Here is a 24,787-nt window from a genome sequence, read left to right on the forward strand (position 1 = left end):
TTCAATCTTCAGAGTTTAGAATTGTCTTTGAACCGAGATGGAATTTGCTCTACACATTTAAATGAACATGTGTATAAATGTAGTTGAAAGTTTCAGTTTTTAGCATTTAAATTCTTTTATACTGACTGATACATATGCGGTCGTGGCTGGTAAGTTTTAGGTTATGAATTGTCCGATGGCAAACATTTGATATTAAGACTGGATATCCTTTTCACAGCAGTATACATCAGTTAAATTATGTATGAAATATCTTGATTTACCAACCTCAATGATATAGGTTTTTAATCATAATTGCAAAAAAAAGTTAAAATGTGCAATAAAATATCCCATTGAGGGCCCCAAGTTTACTTAACCATCCTTGCATTATTTTCAAGAGTGCGGCAAATATGTCACGTGCACCTTTTACTCCTAATCAATTCGAGACATGCGGTCATGATCACTCTCAGGATGGACCATCTAATGCTTGGCGATTTTGACTTTTTGTCGGATATTGCACCTTCTGACATTTTAAAAAATGAAGAGGAAAACATTCAGTTTTGACAGATTGCAGACAAGATAGAACAGGATTACATTTCAAGGGACCTGGACATGATTTCAGATGAAAATTTTATTTTTGAATCTATGTATAAAATAGTTTACTTTTGTATTTTGAGTGATTCACCAAAATGTGGATGTTAAAAGTCATGTTACAAGGGAGATACAAAGGAAAGAAGTCCTTGTTATGTAAACAAAGCTCGAGTCTTATATTTGTTTACAAATACTGTTAAGTAAAAAAATTGCCATTTCTTTATCAAAATAACTTGTGGAAACAAGATAGACTTATTCATAAATAATTTCTTCACAACAAACAGCAACATTAGATTGAAACATTTACCAATACAACAGATATGTAAACATTAACAGGACTCGAGCTTTGTTTACAAAACAAAGAATTCTAACCTCTGTAACTCGCCTATAATTCGATATTTGACTTTCAAATTTTGTCAAAGCATTGAAAACATCTACATTAATAAGTCTAGACATAGGAATTGAAAATATAAATTTTGAAAATTTTGAGCTCAAATCCTGTCCAAGTCCCTTTAAGAAAATACGATGGTTACCGATTTTAACAAACCGAATTTTAGTCTTGATTCCGAGCATTTAGATATGTACATGGACATAGAAGTCAGGCAAACTGTAAGACATGAGATCCAAGAATAACTCCAGATGTGTATTAAAATATGTATTAAATGAAAATAATGATGAAAACACAGAGAATGACAAAGATGATATATCCGACAGACGGACACACTTGGCTCAGATGACTAACGTTTAGCACACGCGGACTCACACGCGATTGTTAAAACTCAATTGGTCAAAACCCCTGCTAATTTTGGGAAACCCGATGATGACAGTGATTTGAATGAACTTGATTATTTCAGACGCAATTCCACCTAACACAAAGAAGAGCCCATTGTTAGAAAGACAGAAAGGATATGTCCGAGATAATTAGTGACAATTAGCACTCGTGTTCATAATGGCTTCGATTAAGGGCCGTAAAGATAAAAATGAAACAGATGGTTGTTTAATTATAAAATTGATTTATTTAGTTAACGTAATACTCATGCTTGCTATTTTTAATAAATTTTAAACAAACTATAATTACGATTAACAAGGGGCAATTTAGGCCCGCTCATGCACATATGCATCTCAAATGGCAGCCTAGACGGAGATGGTGAATGCACAGCTCAATATTCACGGTGGCTTAATGTTCACAGAAAATTGTCTGTCTGTGAACATAGTGAAATTAAAAAACACCGTAATGTTTTTAACGTCTACAGTATTTCTTGGCTGCTTGTTACAAATTCCTAGTTGCAAATATTTTTTTCACTTACATGAACATCAAAATAAACCTATAAATCTGATTGTTTAAAAAGCTTGGTCTTATTGGTGGAGTATGCCTAAAAACAATAAGCAGCAATTATCGATGTAGCCTATAAGGTACACAGTCCAATATTTGAGATGCTGTTTAGCGACCGAGAATTTTTTTTGAAACTCTTGAATGATTTTGAATTATTTGTACATTCATGTCGATGAGTGTGAGTGACAACCATATATCACAGGAGTATAGAGCGGAGTGTAACATAATGGGTGTCTAAATTTTAGCAGACACAACTGGATGAATGTCGGAGTTATCAACACCAATAGTATATAATTAATGGAGATTTGATCTTGCAGTTTTGCACACTCGTTCGGTAAGCTTGGCAGTTTTCATATTTGCTTGTTGAAGGCAACCAGCATAAAAAGTGCTATCAAACTTGGGAATATCAATGCCAAATAATGTAATAGTAAACTGAACATTTATGGCTTTTGTAACTTTGATTGAAAAGAAGTATATTTTATTTTCTTGTACTGTTTAAAAATCCAATTTACCATTTCATTGACGAAAACAATTATAGTTATTTAACTTATACATAGTAATGATGTAAGCAAAATTATGTTATTTAAATTGTATTTTCTTTATGGGGTTTATTACCGTTACTTTCTATTTAAATGCTCTAAAAAAAACTTTCTCTCTGATTTGTTTTTATCTTAATTAGATTAGATCTTGAAGATTCCCATGCCGATGTAATGACGAATTTTGACCCGGGTCATGAAACTGAATCAAAATTCAAAAGCAAATAAGCACAAATTAACGAATTTATATTTATAACCTAAGTTTATTCAGCACCAAAGAGGGTGTTGCAGTTCATATACTAATTTTCCCTTTAGGAGTTGCAGAGAAAATAGAAAAAAAATCAAAGTTACAGAATTTGATGTAAATCTTTTTTCATGCAACAGTGTACATAAAGCAGTGTAGAATTTTATTTGGAAAGGTTGTAATAATTTATTTAAGACCATGAAATAAATTTGCAAATGGTTACGCAGACAAATGTGGCAGAATTCCTGCTATATAAAAAGGGAATCCTCATCATTGTGAAAAAAATGCCTCCTTGAACCAAATTAATTTAATCTTAACGTTTAGAGTAAGACAATTTCTTGAAAACTGCTATTTCCGATTTTTGTTTCAAAGAGGTATATTTTTAATAAATCTGACTTTTGGAAAAAAATCTTTTATACCTTTGAAATCTAAAAACGACGTATCAAATTTTCCCTCAGTAAAGCATATCTAGATTAGTCGAGTGGTAAAGCAGATAGAATAGACTAAAACCGTGTCTTATATTTTTGACTGGGTTAGAATCCCGAAAAAGTTGGAATTTTTTTTAATTTTATTTCTTTTAATCGCATGGAAAGGTAATTTATAGAGATAATTTAAGAATGTCAGAATAAAGGTATTTAAACTCTTGTTAATGTAATATTTTCCATGCCTGCTTATTTTTTTTTCAACATTACTGTGTGAAGTCCCCTTTATAAACTTGAAAAACAGTTTCTTCTGATCAAGAGATTTTAAAACAATGTACTTAGTAGGCATTAGTGTAGAAATTTGATGTTCACCCTTTTTGAAATAAACAGGTATTCTGACTTCAAAGATACATGTACACGTTGTTAAAAGCAAACAAAATCCTTTTAGAAAGTTTGAATCGGTGATGAAGCAATAGGTTACTGAAAATATTTACGGAAAAAATTGTATTTGTTTACTAGACTTAGCGTTTATTTAGATACTATAGAAACATAGGATGCTTATAATTACAACTCTGACGGTTTTTTTGAAGAACCAGAATAGATCTAAGATTTATTCATGTATCTCAAAAATGATATTTTAAACACGCTGGACAGTAGATATCAAATTGAGATATGTTAACATTCGATTACAGAAAACATGTATATGGTTATCTTTCTGACTGTATTTGGTGACTGCCGTGTTCGATGGAGATGCGCGTAAAATGTTACATATACAAATGGAACATACCCGCTATGTGAATATAGTCGTCTACGTAATGTGTCTATATTTAGATGTGACTCACAAGCGATATGGATATTTAAGGTCCTTTCCAGGTTAGGGAATAGTCCCACTGTTTTGCAACACCTTCTTTACAGTTTTATTCAAATTTTTCCGTGAGATTTACATGTTTACATCTTTTAACGATCGGACGAAAAAAAAAGAAACATTTCAAGATTATTTTTCGAATTTACATATTTAAAACTCTTCTAGATAATATAGATTGGCTATTTTATTCATAGCGAAATGTTCGCCTATATTAAATGTTTTGTGTGATATCTATATTTCAAATATTATGTTTTAAAATAAGAATATTGGTATACGTGGTTAGATGATAAACTCTCCAATTCAGAGAAACAGTTTAAAAAAAAATATTTTCTGGATAGTTGTACAAATACAACTAATGAATAAAAAATTTCTGTACGTCATATTGTTTAATTTTGGTATTACACTTACCTTGAAAATTGAAATTTTGATATTGTTCATTGTAAGTTTTCTTGATATGTGTAAATACAAAATTTACCGTATGACATATTATGATTTTTGTTCTTGCACACACTCAGTATGTTAAAACTGTGATTATCTAATTCTTACCAACCCAGTAAATCACAAATTTACAATACGACGATACGCTAACAGTATTCTCTTTATATAGATTTCTTCAGAGAAAAAATACCCAGCAACCATCGCTGTGTTCTTAAATTCATTTCACCTAACAGTTGTAATAATAGTATTTAAGACACGTTGAAGATTTAAGACATGCTGTACATGTACAATTTCATGCATACTCTTTTTCAGTGTTTTATTTTGCTGTTAACAAAGTGCTATAATGATATATTAAATCAGGATGTATCTAAATATGATGAACATGATTGAAACAATTTTTTTCTTAAGTATTTACTGTCCGCTTAAAGAAATATATATCAAGTTAGCAATCTAATTTTTGTTCAGGATGACAATGACGTAATTTTGCTTCTATAGTTTCAAAATAGTTTTGATCACTAAAACTTAACAGAAGTTTTGATCGATTATTTCAATAAATTGCAATTGGTAAATTGTATTTTTTAAATCAAACAAATCGTACATCAAAATGAAATAGAGGGTCATGCGATGGGGTCAGAGTTGGTGTTGGACCTTCCTATCACAGTCACTTAAATTATTAATTTAATGTAAAGGTTATATATTTTTTATACATGTAATGTTATGAGAAAATATAAAACGTCAGGTGCATGTGTTTCTAATCTACACGTAGTTAATGAAATTGACAACTAAAAAATAATAGAGATCAATTGTAATCTTCTTAAAAAGAACTATATACATATACAGAAAGTTAGCCCGTACTTCACAAGTAGTTTATCTGGCAAGTTTGCGAAAAATTATTGTTAAGTCGAATAAATTGAATAAAAAAAACAGTTGACGACTTGTCAAATAAAGATATGACAACTGTTCATTTATTATTTGTCAGGGAAATATTCTCGGAGTAAAGCACAGGCATCGGCGTTATATATTTTTCTCATAATAAAAATTTATACCCTCTACCTAATAATATAGTATTATAAGGTAGTTAGTATGACAAGTTAACATCAATTAAGGGACAATCATTATATCTCGATAAAGGGAAAAGTGGGGGTTGCTGTCAGTTTTTGAAATTTAGATAGAGACATTAATTTGTATTCAGTTCTAGTATAATACTTGAAAACAATTAACCTATTTTCTTTAAGCTACAAAATATTCTGACAGTAGAGACCAATAATTTGTCCTTGGTGAGTGACCATTAAATTCTGTCCCAGGAGGGAATGAAAATCAATTCTATGTCCAAAACAATTGTAGCCCGACTCGCCCGTTCCATTCAGAAGCAAACGGTGATCTTCTTAGCTTTATTTACATTGTATAATTAATGGATACATGTACCAACTTTTCAGTCATAATATTAACGACTTTTAGTCTCGATTTTCAACGTTGAAAAATGACCCCGGGTCAATATTCAACATTAAAAAATGACAAGTTTCAATTCACATTTGATGATGGTATTTTATCTTTGTAACTAAGCGTGTATACAAATGCAATGTGTCTCACTGACGTCAGCATCGGTGCTGCCCTCTCTTCGATGCTTAGAGATAACCCAGCAGGGAGGTAATAATTTTTTTCAATCTGACACCGCTTATGGATTGCAAGAATTAGTTATTCTAAGTGGGATATCTTAATGAGGAAAGCTGTGTCTAAATGGTTTTTAGATATCATTATATAAATCAAACAGACAACTTTGATCCCATGGATATTTTTTCATGTTCACTTCCATTGAACAAATCCAAGTAATGAAAATAAATTCATTTATTTGTGCTAATTTGCTTTTGAATTTTAAAACCGATTTAATTATCAAAATTCCCCAGTGCAGGTCAATTTTCAGCAAACCAGGGTCTTTATTTAACACTTTTTTTTCAATATTCAAAGTTGAGATATCACATCCGGTTCAATCATCAAGCCGGGTCAGAATTGCTCTTTGCAATACGCGCCGCTTTATTTACATTATTCACATTTTTTGATGAACGACATTTCCAGTTTTATGATTTGAGAATATCTTATTTTGTTTTGTATCCCTTGTTACGACGATCAAAAGAAAAATTATGAAACACATGTCTTAAAACAAGGATAATATCTAGTTAGATTACCAAAACAAGTCTTTTTTAAATTGCGGTTTATACACTTGAACTATCAAACCCTAAAATACACTAGTTCGTTCATTTTATTATGTTCAAGTATCAGTAATCGTTGATGATCAATGCAATAACTATCAATCTTTTATCATATTTAAATAGTGGTAGATTGTGATTTAATATTACTCGCAAGTTTTATGAGCAATTTAATCTCTGTGTTGTATATGTATTTGGTATTCTTTAAATCATAGTGAACTGTGTTATGAATAAAGAAAAGTTAACCATTTTTCTCGATATCCTGACATACTTCACCATAGTTTCCTGCAATAAAATATATTCTAGAGAAGGTCGCTGACCATCTTTTAACAAACATTTTACGATCTTTAACAGATTATGTGTCACCCAAATGAACTTTTGGACATGTCATATATTTATTTTGTATTTGACAAAGAGAGAAAAGTATATTGTCTAATAATTTTATCATAGGAACATTGGCGATGTAGCCCAAAAGGATCTTATTTCTATTTTAAAAATGATCACTCAAAATATATTGATATATGACCAAAACTTACCACCTTATCTAGAATTTCAAATTACTTCCTGATTCACCATTATATTACGTAATCGTGTAGAAATAATTTGTTTGACTATGAAATCACAACGTTTGACATTATGCTCATAAACACTCTGTGGATCAATTGGACTTTCCTGAACTTTATTGTAATTAAGGGGTATGGTAAGTAAACATTTCTTTCATATATAACTCTAAACGTAACCACGTTTGTCTACTTTCGTTTTATTTCAGAAAATGTCAATCACTAATAGGTAGCAACATGAATAAGGTTAAGAATTGTGATTGCATCCAAAGTTGATCAAACTATAACTATACTGTGTTAACTAGGTAAAGTTAATCGTAGAGTATGTTGAAAATGATCCAAATAAAATACTACCCATATCATCACCTGTCAGGTGATCTGGGGCTCATTGTTTAAGGATTGAAAAACTTCATTGTACTTTTCTATTTTTAGTGAATAAATTAAACATTTAACTGAACAAATAGGTCTTTAAATAGATCAGTAAATCAGCATCTCGTATACCTATATTATCTAAGATCTAATTTACTTGCAATAAAATCACATTTTAATATACTTGTATTTAAACAAGTATTCCTTTTAAAGGAATGATCGGCAATAATGATATATAGATAGCTAGAAGCAATCAACATGATCAGTTTGATGTAAAATACCCGGTAATTAAAAAATACGGTATTTAATCAAAATATAGAATATTCTGAATCTGTTCACCATAATTTCATCATTATAAACCGTCAACAAATTTAATTTTGAAATAAATTTGGGGAAGGCCGTACGTAAACTCCTTGTCTTGTTTTATATTTTTAACGTAATTTTTAAATGTTAATGTATCTTCTTCTTCTTCAGAATACCAGGCAGGACTCTTCAAAGAGCATTAACACGTATACAAAGAAAGAGTTGTATTAAAATAATTCATAGCGACTGAAAAACATTGAATGCCATCATAACTTGCTATTGAGGTCTCATTATAACGTTACCTTGTTTAAAAATCAAACCGTCTTCCTAGCTACTATTATGCAATATTAATAGATCGAGGTCAGTTCATGGAGCATCTTCTTATGATCGAGGTCAGTTCATCGAGGTCAACTGCATTACTGAATGAATCTTTCGATCGAAATTCTTACGCGTGAGACAAAATGTGCATTCTTGAATTAACAGGTCTAACTCTATTTAATGTATGTTTGCATCTCTTAAGGTAAATGAATGTAAATAAAACTAAGTAAAATGTTATCTAAATACTAAACCAAAATTTCAAGTTTTATAAGAACTACTTGTGCAATCGGAATGTGTGCGCACGTGGATCCCGGAAGCATTTGCCGGATGCCTCATATGGACACAATAGTGATCGGCCGAAACCGATCACAATAACGACCAAGTTGAAAATAAATTCAAATTGTATTATTTCTTTAAGTTTTCAAGATAACATGTATACTGCTTTTACATTTCTTTTTGTAAATGACGTACGTAGTGTGTTGATTGATTCCTTAACAGATGATTTATCAGCGAATAAGGTCGCACATCAATACAAAACATCTAGTAGTTGCGCAGGATGTGAAGCTAATAAAGCTGTCGATAGAGACATACAAACCTGTACCAGGATGGAAGAAATAGGACCCACCTCGTTGGATAAGAGTACCTGGTGGCATGTAGACCTTGGAGGTACATACAATGTGTACAATATCAGGATACAGTTCAAGAACTATGATGGTTATAGTAAGTACTAAAAATAATAGTATGTATTATCATTAGAACATAGTCTTTATAATGTTTAACCTTATATAAATATGGAAACAAAAATGTACTTGCATGATTTCCGATTGCTCTATTTACCATTCATGTTGTTTACCAGATACATTAAACAGCAGGCAATCCTAAATTAACGAGTGTTAAACATCATTTAATGTTCTTTATTTAAAACTCAATTCGTTCCTTCACTTTGTTTAATTTAACAGCCATGAGACAGAGGGGTCGTTTTGCCGGGTTTTCCTTGTATGTGTCCAACACAACTGATCGACATATGGGACACCTGTGTTACAAGGACGGACCAGAGTTACCTCCCTTGGATTTCAACACAAACTGTTTAACTCATGGACGTTACGTTATCTTTTACAATGAAAGACTACCTGGAAAAATCTATCCTATGGGTTATAAAAACACCAATGTTTTTACAGAGCTGTGTGAAGTAATAGTGACAGGTATTTTATCAGATTTTTCAGCTGGTTTACATACTTTCAATAAACATTAAGGAGTTTTATATCTTTTTTCTTCACTTTCGATATAGTTATATTATCTACACTAATAACACTTTAAAAGGTTGTTCCTCGTCTGGTGTTTATGGAGAAAACTGTGATAAAGTCTGCCCAGGGACTTGTCAATATCGTAGATGTGACATCATCAATGGGACCTGTTTAGGATGTTCACCAGGGTGGTTAGGAGCACGCTGTGACAAAGGTACATTGTAAAAAAAAAAACCCGAAAACGTATGAACATGTTGAAGCTCTGTATATTTGATTATCAATACATTTTTGCTTTTTTACAAAGCATGCTCTGTTGGATATTACGGTCTACAGTGTGAATCAAAGTGTGTTGGACATTGTAAAGACGGCGTCGGTTGTAATCACACCAGTGGTTTGTGTGACAAAGGATGCGATGATGGTTGGACTGGATCAAACTGTAACAAAGGTTGTCAGAATATTCATGATAACAAACAAATACATGTATATATTTAAAGATTAAACTGAATTATGTAATGCACATTTTTTTTAATTTACAACTTTATTTTTTTCATTTAAAGTTAGAGCTTTCATAAGTTTATCTAATTCAATGCTACAAAGATTGTAAAAATTTACAGAATGTCCTTTTGAAACTTATGGACCAGATTGTGCGAAAAACTGTAGTGGTAACTGTTTAGGTGGCATTGCGTGTAATAGAACGACCGGATATTGCGACACTGGCTGCAATTTTGGTTACAACGGAGAATTGTGTAAAACAGGTTTGATAAAATGCCGATTGAATTATTCTAATATCTTGAGAAATTGATTTTTCAGGTTAGAAGATTTAATATTAACATGCATTTTTATGATGAAAGACAATCGCTATAATCAAAGGTTATGTGATTGTTAGTGGCATATTTAAGTGTAAGACAACTGACAATTATGGTTTAAAAACTGATGACATTTTCTCAACCCTTTTTCTTTAGAGATGATCTTATTATATTTCCGTGTATTTTTTAAAGTTTCTTATGCTTATATTTGAGGTCGCTCAACACACCAATGCATTATTTCATGGATCGATAAAGAAATATTTTTTAGAAATTATTGTACAAAATTGAAACCAATATCGGTTTCCATTAATTTTAAATGATTTTTTTTTTGTATTTTTAATAGAAAGCGGAAACATCGTTTTAGCTGCGAATAGAATACCTTAAAACCTAAACTTTATTATCAATTAATACATGTATACACTATAAAATTACCTATAAATACATATCAAAGTCGGCCATGTTAACTTTATAGAATTTTTATAAAATAAATATTTATGAAAATGAAAACAAGAATTGTAGATAATTTTTAAATCTATAAATAAACACTGCAAACAAACTGCTACTAGCGTTAAGCAATTGCTGTACAAACATATTTCAACTAGAAATTGAAACGAAATTGTGAATATGAAGAAAAATTGAAAAATCTTAAAATCGAACCGATCCCGATTGCAATTAAACTGATCCAGAGCGAAATCATATAAAGTTAGAATGTATCACTATTTTTTCACAAATTTCAGGTTGTTTAGCTGTAAAACGGTAAGGTTATTTACTGACTTTATAATTAATATCAATTACTCAGAAGAAACTGCAGTTTTTTTGGTAAAATTTCATTTTAAATTATTCTGATCGGGATATTTTTTTTTTATTCGGATTCGGTTCAAATTTGATAAAAGCAGTTTTTATAATATTTCACATTTTTGTTTGAATTTCCTCGTAAAATATCATTGATTAGAAAGTACTTTGTGTGACTATATATTAGTCTTTGAATTATATATATATATAATGGAAAAATAATAAATACTAATTGACCAAACGATCTTTGGCATGCATTCATAAATACATGTATATTACACATTAATAAACACCAAGCCTTAAGCTCTAAATACTGTTTGTCCAATTTCACTGAAAAAATACAAATAAATTAACTGAAAGCAGATATTGATCTCCGTTTTGTATAATTATATCATCGGACTTTAAACGTCTCCTGATCTTACTAGACTTTGATTTTGATTTTGCATAAGATATCTGACATTTATGAAATAGATACGTTTACATAACCAAGCTTTAAGCCTACGATAATGCTATTAATTTCACTACACTCTGCTTAGTTAGAATAATCGAACTGTGGCTCGGGACACCACAGTTAAAATGCCTCCCATATACCCGTAATGTGCAGAAAAATGCAGAATCGCTGGAGAAAATTAATAAAGTTGCATTGAAAATAACAGTTAAATTATTCATAACAAACCATTTTGAGGCTGTAAATACTTTTCGTCTTAAAATTTAATCCATATCATTGAAGAATTCAACACTTTTTCACCAACATTTTTTACCCGCTTGTTGTCAAATTTAGTCAAATTATTCATAATTTACAAACCATTTTGAGGCTGTAAATACCTTTCATCTAAAAATTTAATCCATATTTTTGAAGAATACAGCACTTTTTTACCAACATTTTTTACTCGCTTCAAATTTACACATCTTGTTGACATTCGGATCTCTCGGGACTTTTCATAGTAAATGCATTGTGTTAGAGTTTTCTCCCGCATTTTATTTAATGGACAGAATATATAGCAAATTTCCAATGAAAATTTACACGTATTTGTATTATCGTTTCTGAGTTTATCCATGCAAATGTGAAGTTGTGGAAACATAAACTAAAGAGCATCCCGTGATTTAGCCTAAATGTAATGCGCAAGATTGTAACCCCCCCCCCCCAAAAAAAAAAAACAAAACAAAAAACAAAAAACAAGATGATTTCCGGGATTCTTTAAAGAATTTTCGTTGATTTTTAATTAGCAAAGCTTGATGGAGAAAAATAAAAACATACTGGCAATCTTCAAGTGTCAGTGATGTTTATAATTTATATAAAACAAAAGACAACACTCTTCCGATTTCTCGGTATTAACTAATGCTTTACAATACTGATGCAAGATGCGCAAAGTTGCCAAGTAAGCGTGCTTCAGACTTGCACTGACAGTATTAATATTTGATAGGGTCTTCCTTGTCCAATGCACCAAACTTTACCGATTTAGATGAGACATGATTACACATACGTGTGGTCAAATTGTGAATGTAAATATATTTGAGTCACGTGGCTTTGCTATATATGAGTTTAAAACGGGTTAAGATTTGTAATCACCCTGCCTTTACTTAAGAAAAAAGCACATGCACAAGAGTTTGCATTTTTAGATTTTAAAAAAAAACCCATTAACGTTCGATTGATTTATTTACTTTTTGGATGTGAATGATTTTATATAACTGTTTTCAGGTAAACAGGTGGCTCTCAAAATATATGTGTAACCTAAAATATAAGACATCGATGTAGACAACATACCCCTGCTTTATTATTCTACGTAATGCGTAATTACGCTGTCAGGATGTAAATAATTAAATTTAAATTAAAAAACGTCAATGTTTGAAGGAAAGAATGAGGCAACAGAATGTTGACAATCTTTAATTTGATTATTTTGTAAATTATGAGGGTCGAATTTTTGACGATTAGAGTATTCATTCTCTGATCAGTTCATTTACATCACTTCTACCGACGACTGTTGTCGCCCAAAATCACGTGATGCATATAAAATTTGATAGTTCGAGTCGGTGTGTTATCAGTTTTAATTCCTGAAAATCTATAAAACGCAATGTGAGCTTCTTACTCGTTAGAACAATACAAATTTTCAGCACACGCATGACTTCTCTTCTATTTTTGTTTTATTTAACTGTTTTTTTTAAATCCAAGGTGAGGATACTTCACTTTATTGTCTCATTTAGGAGATGCGGCAAAAAAGATTCAAACATTTTTGGCTGATAAGCCGAATGCCTGTTTACTTTCCTTCAAAGAGGTACCAAACATGAATATCTATATCAATAACAACGTTTTAATCTGTTTTAATGTTGACTACAGGTTGTGTAACTGGAATGTTTGGTAAAGGTTGCAGCGAAAAGTGCAGTGGACACTGTCTAGATAACGTTTCCTGTAATTCAACAAATGGACACTGTGATGGTGGATGTGATTTAGGATATGTAGAGCCATTTTGCAACAGAAGTATGTGTGTTATCAATTTTTATTTATTTGATTGAGCAATTGTATTTAGTAAAAATCAATATTTAAGATTTATAATCAATATTTTAAGGACATATAACTGAAATATGTAGAGTGTGACGGGGTAAAATATTTAAGTAAAATTATAATAAAATTACGTTTCAAACGCCGTTTATCATAAATTTCATACTTTTCATATGTTGTAATTGCTAACAGGTTGTGAAATGGAAAAAAATAGTAAAGGATGCAGCGTAAAGTGCAGTGGACACTGTCTAGATAACGTTTCCTGCAATTCAACAACTGGACACTGTGATGGTGGATGTGCTTTAGGATATGTAGAACCTTTCTGCAACAAATGTATGAATGTCATCATTGCTAAATGAAACGTTATTCCATTTGAATCACGTCGATATACTTTGTAGTCATAAATAATTGAGGTTTTTATTTCATTTAAAAGCAATGAATCAATTTCCCGACTATTTATTGATATGCAAAATCAAACAGAAGAAAATATTTAGACTTTTTCTATCTCATTATTTTAATCAATAAGATTTGAAACAAGTTATGGGAACGTATAATGATTATAAACAAAAAACTGTCTATTCTGTTAGATATATATCTGAAATAATGGACAGTTTCAGGCTTATAACTTATTTAAAACAGTTTGTCTTTTCATTGTTTATGAACAGTTACTGTTTTACGATTGTTCTATTTCATTTAACCTGGCGCTATCCAATAGTTGTACAATTAGCAATAGTCAAAAATGGATCATTTTTTTACGTGGGTATGTAAATAATCTAAATATTTAATAAAGAAACGCTGTTGTGACGATTAAGCATGTTTAGATAGACAAAACGATGTTGTTGCATTTCTTCTGTTACTTCCAAATTTCGTCATGAAAAAGCAATCGCAAAAGCGAACATAGCTCCAAAGCCCCGCATTGTGGCAACGCACTTTGAAAAAATTAAATTAAATTTTGGACCAAGTTAACCCACTTTGAAAAAAATTTCAAAGTGCGTTATGAAAGTACATCAAAATTTTTTAGTATCGACACTCTTAACGCACTTTGAAAAATATTTTATATCACAATTCTGGAACTGAATTTCTAATTTTTTGATTTTATGATGATTTGTTAACACTCGTGAATCTAACTTAACGTTTTTAGAACGAGGATTGGGGTGGGGGTAAACCAAAGATACAGGTCAAATACCAGTGCATCATTTTAATTGATTACAGGATAAAGGCCCCCTACCCCTCATTATTCCTTCCAAAACATATGATATTCAGCAACTTTGGGTAAACATTTAAGATCGGAAAAAGAAATATGCTCTGTATAAGTACATGCAGTGTTAATGAAAAAACGAGCTGGCCGAACAATAATTTCTCCATTGGTATGTTAAAGAATCTATGTGTTTCAACAGTTACTGTAACCCTCTTTTCGTATTCTAATCAAATAAATCACTTCAATACAAGGATATTAACATTAACGAACATTAATTTTTTATAAAATTAAAAAGCAAGCATTAGGATGTGGGTTAATTTTCTCGCACTGATCTTCTAAAAGATCATATTTTTTTTATAAACATAACTAAGGTATCCTTTTTACCTTAGATACCATAAATAAGGTATCATATTTGCAATAAGCCAGTTGAAATTTATTATACATTGATCTCCAAATAAAATACATGCACTCGTTAATGGAAATATTACATTGCATTTTGAACCTACAAGAACCATCTTTTAAATAATAAATATCAGAAAAATTGCTGTTTTGTAAATAAATATGTTTACGAATAGATATTCAATGTCCCAAAGTAACAGGTATAAAGCTAAGATATCTATACAGATATTATAAACAGTTGATTAGATTCTTTTGAGCGTTGACTTGTTTTCTGCAGACATTACCACAAAAACATAATCAATAAGTTTGCGTTCGAAAAAGAAATGATTAAGTAAATTAAGTTAGCACATACACATTCATAAAAAAAAGACATCCGACAGAAATACAAACATTTTGTAAGTTGTTCTGCGGAGGCTTATGGAATGAATTGTTTTGTATCAAATGCAGCAAAGGTTGTACAGACAAATAATGTGACATGTACCAATGTACCAATAGGTGCACATTTTCATATGAAGAATTAACGTGTGACAAGAACAGTTTCGTAAATTAAAATGTAATTCCAATAATAATTTGTTACTTTAATGGAAAATTATTTTTGTGTATTTCAAACATATTTTTTCATAATTTGATAATTGAAATTGAATTTAATGATTGACTGTTAACAATGCATGCAGTTGCTTAGAAAAACTTAGATTACTTTAATGTATTTTTGAAAAAGTCATCCGGTCGATCTATTATTGTCGAAAAATTGCTGTTCACTGAAAATTGGTTAAACCACAGTGCCTGCGTGAAGAAAAATGAATAATATTTTTTTTTAATGTTTTGATAATCAGTCCTTGGAAACATTTTTTTTTTTGCTTTTTATTCTGTAATCTGCTGATTTCTCGTTTTGCTTTATGTTAAACAATTTACTTTTTGTAGATTTAGAATCACAGACCGCTGACCTACACCTTGAAGTAACTATAGGAGCAGTTGGAGCTGGTGTTTTTCTCTTAATATTTGTTGTTATCATTTTGTATGTATTAAGGTAAGTATTCATACAACTTATATATTTTATCATTTAATATCATAGATTACTTACACCAGAATTTTATTTGGTCATAATTGGTCATAATTGGTCATAATTGTCCGGCATCTGTCGTTAACAATGTCTTCATCTTATCCTAAATAATTTTTTTCGAAGAGTCCTGAATTATTTTCAAAAGCGACTTAAAATATCAAAATATTAACGATTACCTTAAGTTTTTTCTTGGTTTGCTTTTAAAAAGTAAACGATTAAAAAAAACTAATAAACAAGTCTAATAAACAAGCACCGATTTAGATAATAGATATTTGTTTATTTAAAAACGATGTGCAAATACAGGTAGAGATTTATATAGTAAATTTTGACAGCTTTACTTTTGTTTCCCTTAATAAAATACAATCGGAAAGGTTCCGGGTTTGGGTTTTCTTTGCGTGTTTTTGAAGGATTTTTCTATAAATACTAAGAGATCATAGTATAAAAATTTTTTAAAAAATAGGTTATTGGCGTAGTTGTTTGAAAGAAAGAAATAGCTTAAAAAGCTAGATTATACGAAAGTATTTTTTCGATCATCACAATTTTCGTTCATATTATTGGAATGAACATCAGTAATCCTTTAACAGGAATTTAAATTTCTTCAAAGGATTTGTGGTAGCAATGTGATTTATTTTACTTTTGTAACGAGAATGGATGCCTTCAAGTTCCTCAAGGCCGATATCGCTATAATGTGTGATATTCCCTATGCAAGTACTATTATTATATGTATTGAAATAAAGAAAGGGAAACGAGTGGAATTTTAGTAGAACTGATTCCAAAGTGAGCGATACAACATCGGTCTGGGCTACATCTGAATATGGTTGATATTTTAATTTTAAAACAATGAAAACATTGTTAGAGTACATTTATCATTGTCTATACGAAAATATATTTTTTGGGTTTACGTCACAGGCAGAGAAGAAATAAAAGTAAAAAGGCTGATGGAAGGGAGGAAACAATGGGATTTTCAGCTATGGATGAAATCTTAATCAAAAGTAAATGTCTATGAATTTGAAATGATTTTTAACTTATAAACTATTTATAAGAAATTTTAAAAAGTGATTATAATTATTACATTCAAACTACAGGTAGGAAAAAGCCAGCTGTTAAAACCGGAATCAAAAATGACGTTTTGAAATCAGATACGAAAGAAGGAAAGGAAAGACTGTTATCCAAAGATTCTCAAAACCTGAATGGGTTGACAAAATATCTTTCTGAAATCAACAATACTAAGATGGAAGAAGAATATAAGGTGTGTTGAACGAAATATATAACGTCAATGTCAGGCAGGTGGAATTAACTTAACTCTATATGGGAAAACGGCAGATGATTTAATTCATTAAAATATATTTATACAGGCAATTCCAAAGGGAGAGTTACACTCATGCATTGAAGGGAAAAGACAAGAAAATAAATCCAAAAATAGATATACTACAATCTTCCCATGTAAGTTTCATTGATGACAGATTGATAAGCACATTATATTTTATATTTCGTATGGTATCTATTCATCATATAGTACAGTTTTAAATGACAAACGTTGGTCAGTTGTTTTATTATTAATTATTTAAAGATGACCACTCTCGTGTTGTTCTCAGTTCCCCTACGACTGGGTCGGACTACATAAACGCCAACTACATTGCGGTCAGTTGATGTGTAACATATTGTTTATTTACTTAATGCCAAACAAATTTACATTGTTACTGTTTGAATGTTTGAAAGATAGATGTTCAATTTTTTCGTGATTTACAACAGGATGTATTTGGAAAAAAAAAGTACATAGCAACACAAGGTAAATGATTTTTAAAACTAAGAACGAATATGCACTTTTTTCGATCAAGAGACATACAGTTTTTTCTAAAATATCGTTGTTTTATATAGGACCAAAGGAAAGTACAATTGCTGATTTCTGGAGAATGATCTGGCAAGAAAACGCTCGAATCATTGTTTGTCTCACAAATATTAGTGAAGCCAAGACCGTATGTTTATTTTTTATAAATTGTGTGTTTGTGGTCATGAAGATTTAGAGAGTTGGTTGTATGAATTGTTCCACTGGCTTATTGGAGCAATTGTAATCTAAGTTTTTTTGTAATTGTTATTTTAGAAAAAATGCGCTAAATATTGGCCGGACCTCAACGATAAACACATGGAAGGGGACATCAGCGTACGCTGCCAGAAAGAGCAAACCTATGCAGAAAATGTCGTCAGGCATCTCCGAACTAAAAGCAATTTAGTATGTGTAACAACTTTATTTGATACTTTCTATAATTGTAATTGTAGCCAATGCCGAGCTCATCAAGTATCATTTTAATAAGAACATATTAAAATAAATGTAAAACTTAACAAAAAACCTATAATTTCATTTTTTCATTCTACAAATAGACACACTTTTAATTTCTCCTATTTTATTCAATTTACCTACCGATTATCAAAAAGAATAATACCATTTGCACAATTACATAGGTTTTGATTTGCAAAACTCCCTTGATTAACATATGAATGAAAATTAAATCAACCATGACATAATCCGTGGGAAATAAACAAAAGAAGAAGCTAATCTACATCAGATAATAGAGTTAGAAAAACCAACAATACTTCAAAATAATATATGGTTCTAAATTCAATAATAAGTGTAATGGTCAAGTCGGTCAAGTCTCTTTTACCACAAATTTTTATCTAGTTTAAGCGATCAGAGTTAAGGTAAAAGATAAAATAATAATGTAAGGAATGTTGGCGCATGTGTTTAGCTGATTTGTATTCTGGACGTGTGTGCATTATTTAATGCATGGTGATATATTCTGGGTGCATTATCAATACATCGTGGTTATCTTATGATAACTGTTAATAATATAAATATATATATCACTTAAAATTCATAAGATAGGACAAGAAAGAAAAAAAAACTCTGAGAAAAAATTCAGTGTAATCTCAATAAGTTTATAAAACTGTTGAAGAAACATAACATAATAGTTCTATTTAAGGTCAAGATCTAGTAAGTGATTCCAGAGTGTCTTTTTGGTGGTAGATTCATTATGACGTCATAATTGATTTAAATAATCGCTTTCCCGTCCTTTTTGTCTCTAAAGGAATTATGTAGAAAATTAAATATTTTCTTGACATTTTATATTAAATCGTGGGAAAAGTAATCCCGATACCTGTATTCAATTTGACACCACATTAAAGAGGAAGTCAAAAGCTTGTTTCATTCCGTTTTTGGAGAGACTGTAGGCATTTATATATATTTTATAAGAAAAAATGGACAAAACTTTTGTTCCTTATTTCCTTCATATTTAATTGAAAATGACAGTTTAAAACATGATTTTTCATTGTGTTTACCAAAACGTTTAGCCCCGAAACACCCAATCAAACAAAGCTATTGTTATGAAGCCTCATGGAAAGAATTTATATCTTTAATTTCATAAACCTGTAGGCACCTTTAATTTACTAGATCTTGACCTTAATGCATGGTATATTCAAGTTCTAATATTTTGAGACCTTAATTGTATGATATAATATGTTTTGCTCCTATTTTTACAAGCATTGGTTAATTTTGTGTTAGAATTAACCCTTCGCTTGTTACGACAGCATGTCTAATGCTTGTTTACAAAATCTGTATATCTGTTGTATAGGCTTGGCAAAAAAACTGTTTCACTTTTTATGGATTTGATACCGTAAAACATTTGTTATACCTAAGTCAACGATTGAAATTTGAAATTACCATTGTAATGTCTCAGGATAAGACAGAGCGAGACGTGTTCATGTTTCACTACACCCAGTGGCCAGACCACGGGGTCCCAGAACCACTCAGTCTAGTCGTGTTCCATCGTCACGTGATGAAAACTGTAGAGGATCATCCAATGGGATACATTGTGGTACACTGCAGGTAATTTTCTCGTAAAACATGCACCTACATGGATATGCTTATATGGTTGTATGTACATGTAATGAACGTGTTATAGTGTATTACGTTATTCAAACAGTGCAGGTATAGGTAGGACCGGAACCTTTATAGCATTAGATGCCCTTTATAAGGAAGGGGGGAAAACTGATAAAGTGAACGTTCCTCAGTATGTAGAGAAGATGAGAAACGCCAGGATGAACATGATACAAGGAGAAGTAAGTGACTTTCAGTCATTTGATATGGGTAAGAAGTATTTGTAGGTCATATTCATTCATTAAAGTGATAAGTTTTAAACTTTTAATTGATATATCATATTTTTAATTGTTAACCAGTATATTTGTTTAAATATAAACATATGGTTTTAGCTGTAAAAAGTATTCCTTTTAAAGCAATAGTTGAGATATTAATGATCGACACCATAAAATGTCTTTATATAAATGTTTTAAAATATTTGATATTTTTGCTGAATAATTAAGAATTTGATTTTTTTCACTAGGATCAATACAAAACTGTGTATATGGCATTACTTGAGGCTTTCAGAGGACGACTTCGTGCTGTACCATTAGATTTTTTTCTCAAGGAATTTCAGGATCACTCTTGCTACTTAAATCATGGAGACGTTTCCAAACAATCACCGTTTGCTTTAGAGTTTGAGGTATATGTACTTTGAAATAAAGAAATTTGACAGCCCGTATCATAAAACTGGCCTTTAGCTCACCTGAACTACAAGTTCGGAGAACCTCAATCGTTCATCTGGGTTTTTTCTCGATATATTTTTTTTTTATTTTGACTTCTGTCCATTAACCGTGCAACTAATTTGATCCAAACCTTTTAATATTTGAGCAAGACATTTATTTTGTCATTTATGAGGGGGTTGTTATTTGGTATGTGCTTGGGTTTTTGGGGAGGGTGGAGGAGATGAAATGTTTTTTTTAGTCTAAATCAATGTATAGCCAATTAAGAATTGTATGTATGTTGATCTTCGACAAATAATAAGTTAACCAAATTACTTTTTAAATTGCGATTCTAACATTACTGCATTCCTTTTAGGAATTGTTGTCCTTTAGAAAAGTGTATACACATGAGGATTATAAATCTGGAATGTCGAACATAGTAGCAAACTATGTTCCAAGTGTCTTACCAGGTAAATTGTCTGCTTATACTGTATGTAATGGCAAGCAATAAATACACCTTGAACTATTTTTAACTGTTTGCCTTGCTCGACTATCTTTACACTTGTTCAATGTGGGTGTGATCTTTATATCTATAGGTGATCTTATCTATCATATGTTTGTTGAGGGTTATTTCACACTAACTATTTTGCTTCTTTTATATGAATGCAGTTGAAAGATACCTATGTCCATTAACAACAGAAAATCTATATTACAACGCAGTCTGTTTACAGGTATAAAAATATACAATTGTCATAATAGTTAAAGGAAGTGAAACGTTACAGATTTTTTTTTTGGCTTTTCCTGCCTCTAAGTATGGTGTCTTAAGCAAATTCAAGTATTTTTGTATTTGAAGAGGAACAACAATTAACATCTATATCTAAGCGATGTAATCAGATCATTGCTCCGACCATTAATAGTCATGAATAATGATCCCTTTCAACATCCTTTGATTATCAATGTATATTAATATCACTTGAAAACTTAGAAATGTTTTTTAATTGCAGTCGTTTAAACAATGTGACCGATTCATCAGTGCCCAGTTCCCTCTCCCCGACTACACAGAACACTTCCTGAATCTTGTAAAGACAAACTATACATGTACCATCGTATCGCTGTATCCTCTAGGGGAAGTCAAATCGGTACCGTATTTTTTAAAGTTTGTCTATATTAGTAAAATAAAGAAACAAACTACTATTTTAATTTCAATAAGTGAACTAGCAATTGTCATTTGATTAACGTGTCTATACTACATGCAGTAATCAAAAGAACATTTTATATCTTATATTGCAGACTTCTCTCTGGCTACCAACAAAGAATCAACAAAAAACTGTTGGACCTTTTACAATCAAATTGGCTGAGAGTACACAGGCAAAATATGTGGCCAAGACTAACATTACGATACAGCAAAAGGTTTCTCACCATACCTATTCAGTTATGCAATATGCTAATAAATATCAATAAAGACTGAACAAATGAATATATTAAAACATAATCCTTGTCAATCTTTACAGGGAGGCAGCAGCATGCGAGTTGCTGTTCTGGAGTGTAGAGGGTGGGAAGATGAGTATGACGGCAAGAGTAGAAGAATACTGATTGACCTTGTTCAAGAAGCCAAAATAGAGGAAAGGACCCATCCTACTGGAAGAATACTTGTTCTCTCCAGGTTTGATATAATCAAGCATACGCTATTTCATTAGTAACAAATCCCCAAACAGTGATTCGATACTGTCTTGAATCTGTTTTGATATATACTAGTAGAAGAGTTTATTCGTCCAATTTAATGCAGATCAGAGTAGCAAAGATGAAATAATTTAAGTTTGTTAACAGCGATGGTGCTAAACGGTGTGGTCCATTCTGTGCTGTATTTAACGCCCTGGAACAAATGATGATGGATGAAGAAGTGGACTTATTTACCATCACACGGCAGCTTCAGACTAGGAGACCAGAGTTTTTGTCTAGTCTGGTAACATTAAACATATTTATACATTTTAGCTGTCGTGATTATTCCATATTTGATGACTGAAATCGATCATTACAGTTAATGTCACAGCAAAGGTTTTTTCTAAATAGTAATTAACATCATGTTTTGATATTTAAATTGTATCAAGAAAGCAGCATCTGTGTATGAACAAGATGTATAATTTGTTTATTATATTCCTTTTTTTAAGAAGGAGTATAATTGTGTGAACTATTTTGTTGTTGTTTTTTAGGAGGAATACCAGTTTTGTTTCGACACGATTTCAGACTACCTACAGAATGACACTTTGTATGCAAACGTTTAGACTTTTTGGAAAATATTTCGGAGTGTTGTTCAACAAAACAATCTTATTTAGTGCTCCGAATCTAGTACATGTATACAACGTTCTGGAACAGTCTGTGATGAACAATAGTTTTCCCTCTATTTTATACTACATTAGATTTTTTTCCATTCAAATGAAAATTGTGTTGTGTTTACTAGCAGAATTGTGTTCTATTCATTTATGTAAAATAATATCTGATCATTGAATTAATTTAGATGAACTTAGCATTTGTGTTCAACTTTTAGACTTTGAATAATTTGAATCAATGAAAATACTTGCTAACTGTGTAATGCTGTAAAGTTTACATTTTAGAAAGCGTCATCTCATTTACATATCATTGTTATATTCTTAATTGTTGGCTGTTAAAAAAATATTTTTTGTTGCAGTTGTTTTATGTGCATGCTTATTTGTTTGTTTTTTATTGTTGAATTTAGTGAATATTTTTAGAATATCGTCAATTGTTTACCACGTAATTTTATGTCAAGCAGAACATAAATCCCTACATTTTGCACTAGTTCTGACATAGTTTATGTTTGTTAATTATTTTTATCAGTTTGATTAAAACCGAATCTCTTATCGGATTCTACAAATTTATTTATAAAATTATTTTTGTATATTTTAATGTTTTGCCTTGTTTTGAGATTTAAAATCTACAGTGTTTTAAAATAATTCGTTTGATATTTGTAAAATTTGAACCAAATGCTGTTTAATAGTTTATGCAATAAAACAAATTAGAGCTACATGTAATAAGATACTGGCTATCATCATAAACCCACGTACCTTTTCTGTGTGTTGATTTTCCTACTGAATGGGTACTAGATAGTCGGAGAACATAAAGCAATATTTGAAATGTAATTCAAATAATCATCTTGACTATTGCACAGATCAAGTAAAAAAAGGACATTGTGCAGTTTAAGTTAATTTTCATCAACAAGGAGAAATCATAAAAATTTAAGACAAATTAAAAATTTTGAATTTAAACAAATGAGCTGAAGAAAAGGGTACTGTGGGTATAAAGAGTACACTTAGATACAAGATAGGTTTCAACACTATTAGACAGTGATACAAAGTTTAAAAGTCTATATTTTGTTATAAGTAAGAAATCAAACTAATGATAGGAAAGGGTACAGTGGGTACAAAGGGTACACTTGGATACAGGATAGGTTACAGCAATTTAAAAAAGTGATACAAGTGTTAAGAAGTCTTAATTTTTGTCTAAGATAAAAAATCTCTAACAAATGAGATGAAAGAAAAGGGTACAGTGGGTCCAAAGGGTATACTTGAATACAGGATAGGTTACAACACAGATTTAAACGTTCATAAAACGATGCATCTTATATTACAAAATATTTATGTAAAGTTATTTTATCCTGACATAAATGTGATATTGAATGAAACAGTATAGTAAATGCTACTTTGTTTGACACTTAGTGTGGTTCCCTGAATCAATAGTCACGTAACATGTGTTGATTATTCTCCCTAGTGGGGGTCATTAACAAATTTCAATATCACAATGGCATACCCTTATTTGAAATACAAATTTAAATGATAGTCAAATTCTGCTTCTCTGGTAGATTCTGAAAAGTGCTGCTGCTTTGTAAAGAGTTCATCTCATATTAGATTAAATATCAAAGAAAAGAGCTCCGGCTGGAATTTATATGACCTTGGCTTAATATTTTACGTATTTATTTATTCGCTCTTTAGATTTCATCAAAGCATCAGCACTTTGTATTAAATTGATAATTCCCTTAACTTATATC

General features: G+C 30.8%; 1 protein-coding gene across 2 annotated transcripts; it reads left to right on the top strand.

Annotated features, from left to right (window-relative positions):
* Positions 1-7,174: 7,174 nt before the first annotated feature.
* On the top strand, positions 7,175-23,252 carry LOC128164406 (receptor-type tyrosine-protein phosphatase epsilon-like). Of its 2 annotated transcripts, XM_052828203.1 has the most exons (26): positions 7,175-7,309; positions 8,658-8,879; positions 9,119-9,361; positions 9,480-9,617; positions 9,708-9,848; positions 10,018-10,158; positions 13,337-13,477; positions 13,691-13,831; positions 16,017-16,122; positions 17,065-17,147; positions 17,241-17,404; positions 17,511-17,598; positions 17,726-17,796; positions 17,908-17,944; positions 18,034-18,131; positions 18,257-18,385; positions 19,887-20,035; positions 20,133-20,268; positions 20,550-20,708; positions 21,104-21,197; positions 21,397-21,458; positions 21,732-21,866; positions 22,018-22,137; positions 22,239-22,390; positions 22,555-22,690; positions 22,938-23,252. In XM_052828203.1, the coding sequence occupies exons 1-26, from the start codon at positions 7,246-7,248 to the stop codon at positions 23,007-23,009; spliced, it is 3,222 nt and encodes a 1,073-aa protein (XP_052684163.1). In that variant the 5' UTR covers positions 7,175-7,245; the 3' UTR covers positions 23,010-23,252. The 2 variants fall into 2 exon arrangements, with proteins under 2 accessions (XP_052684163.1, XP_052684164.1); XM_052828204.1 differs by lacking the exon at positions 10,018-10,158.
* Positions 23,253-24,787: the final 1,535 nt, after the last annotated feature.

This window comes from Crassostrea angulata, chromosome 10 (genome assembly GCF_025612915.1).
Source record: "Crassostrea angulata isolate pt1a10 chromosome 10, ASM2561291v2, whole genome shotgun sequence".
NCBI classification, from domain to species: Eukaryota; Metazoa; Mollusca; class Bivalvia; order Ostreida; family Ostreidae; genus Magallana; species Magallana angulata.